General features: G+C 41.9%; 1 protein-coding gene across 1 annotated transcript in view; it reads right to left on the bottom strand.

Annotated features, from left to right (window-relative positions):
• Positions 1 to 9,412, bottom strand: part of HSPA12A (heat shock protein family A (Hsp70) member 12A) — a 52,635-nt gene continuing 43,223 nt past the window's right edge. The window contains exons 10-13 of the mRNA XM_063163135.1: positions 8,858 to 8,962; positions 8,104 to 8,362; positions 6,367 to 6,470; positions 1 to 5,126 (exon numbers count right to left, since the gene is read on the bottom strand). Of these exons, the coding sequence (XP_063019205.1) occupies positions 4,492 to 5,126; positions 6,367 to 6,470; positions 8,104 to 8,362; positions 8,858 to 8,962 (1,103 nt within the window). The 3' untranslated portion in view covers positions 1 to 4,491. The remainder of the gene's footprint in view (positions 5,127 to 6,366; positions 6,471 to 8,103; positions 8,363 to 8,857; positions 8,963 to 9,412) is intronic.

Here is a 9,412-nt window from a genome sequence, read left to right as displayed (position 1 = left end):
TTAGTTTTAAGGTATTTTATTTGACATGATTGAAGACACAAGAACACTCAAGATACAATCCAGACAAGTTGTGAACAGCTCCAAGTATCAGTGAAATCTGAATTTATCTTGCACAGAGGTGAACAAGACCACAATGGTTGGTTTTATAATATAGTTTAAGACTATTTCAAGCAGGTGAGTACTGTGACATTATGCCCAACAACTTTTATACTATTCATCCGCTTAAGCCACTTCATATCATAAATATGCAGCTTATCTTGGCTATTAAATCTCTGCAATATATAATTAGCCTTCTCATAATAATGCATTAAAACTCCTGTATATGAATACTGGTATACTCATACCACTGAAAACTGTCCTAACCACCACTGCACATTTATCATATTCTAGCACAATTAACCATTCCATCACAATTAGCTGCTAAACTTCAGCCTAGAGTTCAGTAACTTGGACCCAAACTTGCAAATTGCTTAGAGCAAAACTCCTGCCAAGACCTTCTGCTTTCCCTATGGATAGCTGGCCTTGTTGTCTTTCCAACACTAAATTGCACAATGTCATCTGAAACCCCTACCAAAAAAATGCTCTGCAGGGGAAGGTCCTGCAAAAGTGTCACAATTACAATTCTAAAAATGCCTCATTTCCTAGTAAATTTCATATAAATTTTACAACCTAACATACTTTATCGAAATGGGCATCCACATGCCTCTTAAAATGTAAAGTTGTTTAATTGGGTTATTGTCTACAGACCACAGCATAATATTCTACTTAACAATTCTAATTCCTTAGAGAGACAAGCTAATTTTCCATTCTGAAAGAGGGCAACAAGGACAGCTGGGAGTTTGTTCAGTAGTTCAGTGCTCTGCAAACATAAGCTTGATAGTGTTCTCACCAGACTGAAGGAGGAAGTGCAAAAATATGTAAACCACGTTTTACAGGGATTTCAGCAATGAGCCCCTGCTTGGATCCAGAAGGGATCTTACAAAAGGTGAACCAGAAAGGGCAGAGAATCTGCTGGGCAGGGAGCTGTGCTTCAGAAGAGCTGCAGAATCCACCTGTGGCCTTCCCTGCAGACAGGCTGGAAACAGCACAAAGCCCACGGGCCACCTGACCCTGCAGATCACCTCCTCTTCACTGGGGGACAGGGGTGACAGCCATTCATTAAACCAAATCCTGTGTTAAGGCCACTGAAAACAAATCTGTGCAGAACTGGACAGATTCAGCTTAACATAGCATGCAAAGACAGCAAAGCCTATTTTTCTGTAATAATTTTGGATTTTGGCAGGTGGAAGTGGTAGACAGAGACTGTGCCTTACCTGCAGCTACAATACAAGTGTGTTGCCTGGCTTTGGGAGGTAGTTTTTCATTTGTTGTTGTTGTTGTTTTTTAAACTAGAGAATACCCTTATTAAAAACCCAAAACCTAGTGAAGAAGCTGTATACCCAGATTTTACAATCTGATTTTTGGTTTTACAGGAGGATTCATCCATTATTATGAAGAATTGCTGGAGATGGAATGGTCACCATCTGAAACAAAGAAATGAAAACCCCAGCAACAGACTATTGCATTTGTGTGATGTGCTTAGCTGGTATGACTTGCATTGCAGGAAGAATGTTGTATTCTCTGACACACCAACATTTCTTTCCTATTATTATAAGATCGGCCTTTTACATTTCATATCTTACCATCTTTAAAAGCCTATAATTACAGAAGCTGATTGAGAAACTGTGTTATTTAAAATTAACAGCTGAATGAAATCAACAGAGGCAAAGTGCATTTTTATACAAGAAAATAGCACTGTAGAAAGAAAGAGTCTGTACAATATTTAAATATTGTATATACATAAAATTATATTGTTCATAACTCATCTTAAAGTTTCTCTTGTTTGTAAACCATGGAAAGCAGCACACACAAAAAAAATCCCAGTATTTAGCTTTTAAAGCATTTAGCAGGCAGCAGGAAATCGACTGCTAGCAAGCACACTTTGTAATTATAGAAAGTATCCAGCAGGATACTGTGACTAGCATTCTCCATAGTCCTTTATTTATTTATTTTAAAGCTGAATGCAGAACACATTTCCCATTAAATCAGGGAATTCTGCAGGAGACACAGAAAACTCAATGACAAAATGCAGTGCATCAGTTGTCCAGCTCTCTTCTGTGGCAAAACTCCAGGATAAACACAGAAAGTTTTAAGTGCAGGATTAGAACATAAATTAGTGAAATAACTGTTAAAGCTTTAATCTCCCAAAAGTGTCAGTAATGGATTTAACTCATGCTCAACTTTTTAAAAAGGAAGGTTTAGATTAATAATTAACACTGCAACATTTTGAAAATGTAATGAATTCCAGCAGGTAATCAGGCAGCTCTGTATAAATGCACTGGGAAGTGTCAGCATTTTAGGGTGATTCTACAGGTTGGTACCACTCTGCTAATTTGGAGTGGAATTAGGATTTGAATCTGAAGTTGTCAGTTCATGGCGGATGCAGAATGTAAGTTTCAGAAGTTTTCTTCCTGTAGCTTTTTGCAAAATAAAAACTATTCTAGTTGCAAAAGAAGTTTGCCAGGTGAGCAGTGTTTAAGGAAACATTTCCACTAAGTTAGTATTTGGAAAACAAGATGCTACCATGGCCATCAGTGCATTTCTCCTGCATCAAGTGCTCACTGCCAGGTAAGGAATGCTTTATTTAATGCTATTTATAGTTTCATTCTATTGGTTTCTGCCTTCCACTTCATTGGCCATTCAACTCAACCCAGCAATATGTTTTACTGAATTAAAATGTCTGCTACAAAAAAATGTATTACGGTATTTTAGATCTGAATGTTTTGTCTCTTGAGAATTGTTTAAATGTTTCTGGACAGCCACCATCTAGCTGTGCTTCCAAATCTTAACACAGGAATGAAAAAGGAAAAGAAATGCAATCACCTGGGGAAGTGCTTGATGAAGCAGATGGGTCAGAGGGATGTTGAGAAATGTGCAGACAGGAAGCTCATGAGGCTCAGCAAAGGCAAGGGCAGAGTGCTGAAGGTGGGCAGCAAGGAGCCCATGCAGCAGGAGGAGCTGTCTGGGAGCAGCCTGGCAGCACAACCCACCCTGGCATCGTGGCAGGCAGACACTGAGCCAGGCTGAGCGTGAGCCAACACTGTGCCCCTGCCACAGAGAGTGCCAGCACTGGGAACTGCACTGCCAGCAGGTCAGGAAAGGGATCCTTCCCTGATTCAGCCCTGCTGAGACGATGTCTGAGTGCCAGGAACAGCTCTGGGCTTCCCAGGACAGGAGAGACACAGACACAGCTCTGAGAGCAGCACAGGGCCGTGAAGGGGAGAAGGGACTGGGGGAGCTTTCATGTGAGGAGAGGCTGTGAGAGCTGGGGCTGCTGGACTCAAGGAGGCTCAGGGGATGCTAGGAATGCCTGAGAGCAGACAGGAAAGAGGACGGAGCCAGACTTCTCAGAGGTCTCCAGTGAAGGAGCAAGAAAGAGGCAACACGCACAAATTTAAACGCAATAAATTCCTTTTAAGCGTAAGAAAGAAAACCTTTGCAGTGAGGGTTGTCAAATAAGTTACCTGGAGTTTAGGGATCTTCATTTTGGAGACCATAAAATTGGAAAAAGAAACTTCTTCTGACTGATACTGCTTAGAAAGAGAGGTTTTATCAGACAGTCAATGGATGTCCCCCTCAAGCTTAACTACTCTGTGATTCTGTGGTTTCAGATGAAGACTAATAAAAATAAGCTCAGAAGACCCAAAAGAGAAATAGGTTTGTTCTTAATATTATTTTCCAAAGTATAATGAGGGTAATACTAGCTAATTAATTTGACAGCTTGTTCTGAGAGCTCTGACAACAAAGGCCTTGTTTTCAATGTGGAACAATCAATATTAGGCCCCCAAAACACATATGTATTTCCTAAATATAATTTTAAGAATTTCTGGGTATTTTCTTTACACAGGATTTAAGTAATTGAGATCCTATTTCTTTGAGTCATTAATTTTCAGCACTTTAAATTCTGAAAGCACCGGGCAAAATCCAAAGAATACAATAAAACTACTAATTTGTTCCCATTGCCAGAGGATGGTGCTGTTTAAACAGATATCCCACACAGATACACCCCCTACAACAGCCACGTGGGTTAGTGAGTTTTTCTCAGGAGGAAGAGGAAGAAGAACAAGGCAAAGAGATTACAACTTGGTATTTTTTTAACTAACCTTCAGGACCCAACAATAATCAGTGTTTATTTTATAAAGGTAGATCTTTAAGCATGCGTGAGTAACTCGGTAACTTTTACTACCTCTGGAACTTTTGCTCCTAGAACTTTTTAAGGGTCTTTCAAAATGCAGTCCTTGGTCACCAAAGGACACAAACACAACACACCCCACCTTAGCTGTTCTCATGTAGCCTGCTGAAATTCACGGTGATGACATGACAGACAGAAGTCAGAAAACGGAACAGTGGAAGATCAGTCTCACAAACAGGCTGTGGCGGGGGAAAGGGCCATCAGTAATTTAAGAAATCAATACCGACTTTGACACTTTTAGAGGTGGCAACATCAACAGCCATGGCTTTGATTTCAGTGTCCCCAAACTGCATCAGCGTTTTGATCTCGCGCCGGTTGGGCACGGAGGCGTCAGTCCCCGTGAGATCCAAGCGCAGCGTGCCGCACTTCTTCACGCCGGGCTCGGTGATGAAGCTGACGTTGTCCTGCTCCGAGCTGTAGATGTTGATCACTATCACTAACTGGGAAGGCTTGGCAGGCGTGTAGCTGCGGGTCACAGTCTCTCCCAGGGCTACAGACTGGTCGGCTGAGATGAACTTGTCGAAGACGTCGGTGCACCAGCGCGTGCCGTCCTTGACCAGCAGCTTCTCCGGGGGGTGCTTGCCCTCCACGAAGCGGTTGAGCACCCCCACGCCGTAGGTCAGCGGGGAGCGCCGCACCTTGATGACCGCAGGGTCGAGGCCAAAGAGAACAGCTCCCTTGAGGATGGTCAGCCCCACATCCTGGGGAATGATCACCCGGCACCTGGAGCCAAACGCGCTCTGCACGGCTTGCTGCAGCAAGGGGGACTCGGCGAAGCCGCCCACCAGGAAGAGGAACTTCACGTTGGTCACCTCTGGCTTATCGAACACCTCACCTGAGCAGAAACAGAGAGCATTCAATAAAATCCACTTTGACAAGGCAATGCAAGTGAAAATGGCAATGTCTGAGTGTTCCATGCACATGATCCGAAACTGCCACATCCGTGCCCACGCAGCCACCCCCTCAGCACCAGTCTCACTTCTGTTATCTCTAGTGTATTTCACTATGAATTCACTCACCTCAAACCAAACAACATTTATGAAGTTGGCCTTTAAAACCAACCCTTTATTACATTCCAGATAAATCACTCCATTCCAAATTCACTTATTATTTTTGACCCCAGCAGAACCACAATAAATACCATCTGCAAAAAAATCCCTCTTTACATTTTTACAGATTTTCCTTCTTAGCTTAAGCCCACATCTACTTTCAAGAAATACATGCAATGCAGTTGTAGACTCACTTTTAGTTCAAACAAGTGAGTTATCTGTCACAACTATTGCAGTCCCAGGTGTCTCCCTCCCTGCTCACATATAAGCTGCTCTATACTTGTTGTCTTATTAAGTTCTGAAATTTAGCTAATAATCCCTCACACACGATGAGCAAAGCTGGACATTTCTTCCAAATAGTGCTTTAAAACATGTAAAAGCACACTTTTCTTACCACAAGCATTATACTCTACTTGATACTAATTTCATCTTCAGGTAGGAAGACCTTAAATAGTAACTTTCCCAATAAACACATGTCACTTTCCATTACTGGACAAATAAATTCATTGCTGCTTAAGCCATGCCTGGAAGTACTTTTACCATGATGCATCATTTACTATTTGTGCTTTAGAGATGTCAGTGATGGTCATGAACAAATGTGACCTTCCACTAGGGGGGAATGAATTGGAGTTCTTAATAGCTGGAATACTCAGAAATGAGATACAACTCTGGCATAATTTGGTTGTTGCCTGAACCAGAAAAAAGAAAGGCAGAATCTGGGTTTCCCAGTGGATGTCAGCCCTCTGAATGCCTGCAGCCCTGGAAGCATAGAGTAATTGGAACTTAGACAGTAACAGAACTGAATCACACTCAGTAACTACCATTAGAGCTAGGCAGGAGTATGTGCTCAGGACACATCCCTTACTTTTATTATTTTCCTAGTTGGTCTGTAGAGAACTGCAAGTTTCAGAACTGAATTCCTTGTCAACAACTAGTGAATACCAGGAGTTGTTGCTGGGTAGAAATGGGTGAGTAAAGCTTCAGTTTGTGCTCAGCCAGGAAGTGGAACCCCACACAGATACGTACTCAGGTGCTGAACAATCTGGTCAATCGTAGGTTTGAAAAGAGCATTCATTGCATCTGGGCTCATCCTCAGCATTCCCTGGGAGGACCACTTCACAAAGTCCACACTGCAAAGGAACAAGAGAAAGAACATTAAAGCATTGCAGCTGAGCTGTGAAACAACAAGCATTAAACAAATCAATGAGTTTACAGAATCTGCGTGCATTTTCCTTGGAACAAAGTGCTCCACCTCACCCTAGCCCCATACCAACTGCAGTTATGTAAAACTTGAAGGGAGAATTATTATTTTGGCTTGTCTAATTGTTGTTTTCTTTGCCTGATTGCCTTCTGCAGCATTAGCAATGCTCAACTGCTCTCTGAAACAGCTGGCAGTCAATGCAGTGCTCGCTCATCTGAAACAGCACTGATTCATCCCCAGAAGGGCAACATTTAGATTATAGCAGTGGCAGGCCAAAGCCACTGGAAACACACAAGGAAAACAAGCAACTTGGGAAGCCTCAGGAGGCAGAAGAGAGAATTGCATTTTTAATGAGGCATAACATTTATTAAGTGAACACTGGCATTATGCTATTCTACCACTGATACACATCTGTATAGCTCAGTAATCTCCCTTATATTCATGCACATTATATGTTAACCTTTACACTCTTTCTATCCTCTTATCCAATTGATTTCATTTCATTTAAAGGGAGCGTTTATCATTTCCTCTAAGATTCACCATTAAGACTACTATTAAAAAGGAGATAGCCTCGTGAGGAGGAGGATTTCCAGAAATTTTTAATGATTACAGAACCTCAGTCTCATTTATAAAGCAACTTTTAGCTGGATTCCAAGTCATTCAAGCTTCCAGTACATTCACCAATAACTTCTGAAAGATATGCAGGAGTTCCAGCCTGCATACTACATTCAACACTGGCTAGTTTAAAAAATTAGGGTACAGGTACTAAATACCAGATCTTCCTCTCTCAGGTCCCAAGCATTCTGTTCCAGATTCACAGGTTCTCTTGCTCATTCTCATTAAACTCCAGGTTTTCCGTAATATGTAACTTCAAGAGATGCAAAATGCCCACTTCTACTTTTTGCTCACTTTCTTTTCTACAGCAGCCCACGATCTTGTCACTTGGAGTGACTTCTTGATACTGAAAATCATTAATTAAGATCTCTGGAGGGGATTATGTCTCCCTGCGTATCAAGTAAATTATCAAACTTGTTAAAGAAGCAAGATAAGAAGCAAAAGCCTGCCATCACCTCAAAAGCTGAATGCTTCCCCTTACAGAGCTTTATGCAGTAGTGTATGTATGTTTTCTCCAGTGATCTGATACTGTTAATAACTTCCCTCAAGCCATAAACATGTTTATACATCTCACAACCTTGGATTTTTTCCAGGATCCAGGCTGCTAAATATTAAGGTTCTAGGCAACAAATTCTGTGTTTGATCTGACATTCCTAATTAACATGCAAGAGACCCACAATATACAGTCAAAGAAAGTGATGCAGTGGTGACCTAACAAGTCATAGAAAGTAATACCTGAAAAGTGCAAGTCTTGTACAGAAAAGCTTTTGCTAGAAATTGATGAGAACTTTTCATTCTGGAAACTGCACCGGATGCAACCCCATTTTCTCATCCTTGCGCTACACTTCTACACTTATTCTCTGTCACTCCTAATGTAATTAGGGTATTTCAATTATTTGTCTTTGCTACCAGTAGTTAATTCTGCATCCATGTGCTTCTCTACTCACTTGCTTTTCCTCAAGGCATGTTCCACACTGTGCCCTCGGAACTTCTTGTAGTAGTCAATGAAGGAGAAGGGCAGGGTGATGTTCAGGGGGTTGGTCCTGTCGGGAGCTGCCGCCCGCTTGCGGGACTCGAACGCGATCATCAGATCCACCCAGGCCGCGGGGCGCTTGATCTTAAACTGCTCAATGAAATCTTCCCCAAAGATTTTACACAGCAGCTTCTCAAACTCATAGTCCACACCCAGAGAACCGTATGGGCCACCTGTAGCACAGACAAAACACAGCTTTAATATTTGGGATACGCTTTAATATTCCTATGATATTTCGAGCTGGCCACACACACACATCAGAACAACACTCTCAGGACTGTCGTAGGAGAAGGTTCACAAAGAGAGGATCTCTGCTAAATGTAACAGTTGGTCTAATACACAACAAGATCTTACCTTTGCCTCACTGTTACTCCTGTATCATCATAGCCACTCTAACATTACCACTATAAATGAGTGATTCAGCCAACCAGCAGCTGGGTTACACCATTTTTGAGTGCTGGTCTCATTTCAGGAAGAACTGTCAGTAAGATGCAATAAAGCACACATTTCCTTCACTGACAAGCCAAAACATTACATAAATATGTAATACACCATCTAATTACATAAAGCAAGCAGTGGAAGTGACATTCCATGAGGTGTTAGGGCATGGGTTGGACTCAATCTTAAGGTCTCTTCCAACCTAGTAATTTTCTAAATTCTATGAATACCTGTTGCTTTGTAGAGCTCCTTCAGATGTCCTTCAGGAAGCCTGATCTGATGGACAGTCATGTCCACTGTGCCTCCTCCGCTGTCAACCACGATGTACCGATCACCTGCAATGCCAAGGGGACAGGCCAGGCCCATTTACACCACTGTGAGCACAGCAGCTCACTGAGTGAGAGCTCCTGAGGGCACCAGATAAGGGAGATAAGGGCCTACAGACAGCCAGCAATGGCCATGCTGAAGACCTGATCTTTGCTAGTATTTACAACACAATGATTGATAACAAACATCAAAGTCAGATGTCAAAAGCTGTTAATGTAACACAGCTGAAAAGTGGGACTGCTCATGCTGCTGGTGTACATCCTAGTGGACTACCAAATATTATACCATATTTACAAAGCCTGTTCTGAGGAAAATATTCCAGTTGCATGGAATAATATTTCCACTATCACATTAAAAAATCTTCTGTATGCTAGAGCATACAGAATTGCAATTCAGCACTTGTAACTAAGAACAGCGCGTGAACTTGTGAATTTTTTCCTTTTCCCCTTTATAACCAC

The sequence above is a fragment of the Melospiza melodia genome, chromosome 9, assembly GCF_035770615.1.
Source record: "Melospiza melodia melodia isolate bMelMel2 chromosome 9, bMelMel2.pri, whole genome shotgun sequence".
NCBI lineage: Eukaryota > Metazoa > Chordata > Aves > Passeriformes > Passerellidae > Melospiza > Melospiza melodia.
Note: the sequence above shows the minus strand (reverse complement) of the source record. Positions and strands in the feature narration are given on the sequence as shown.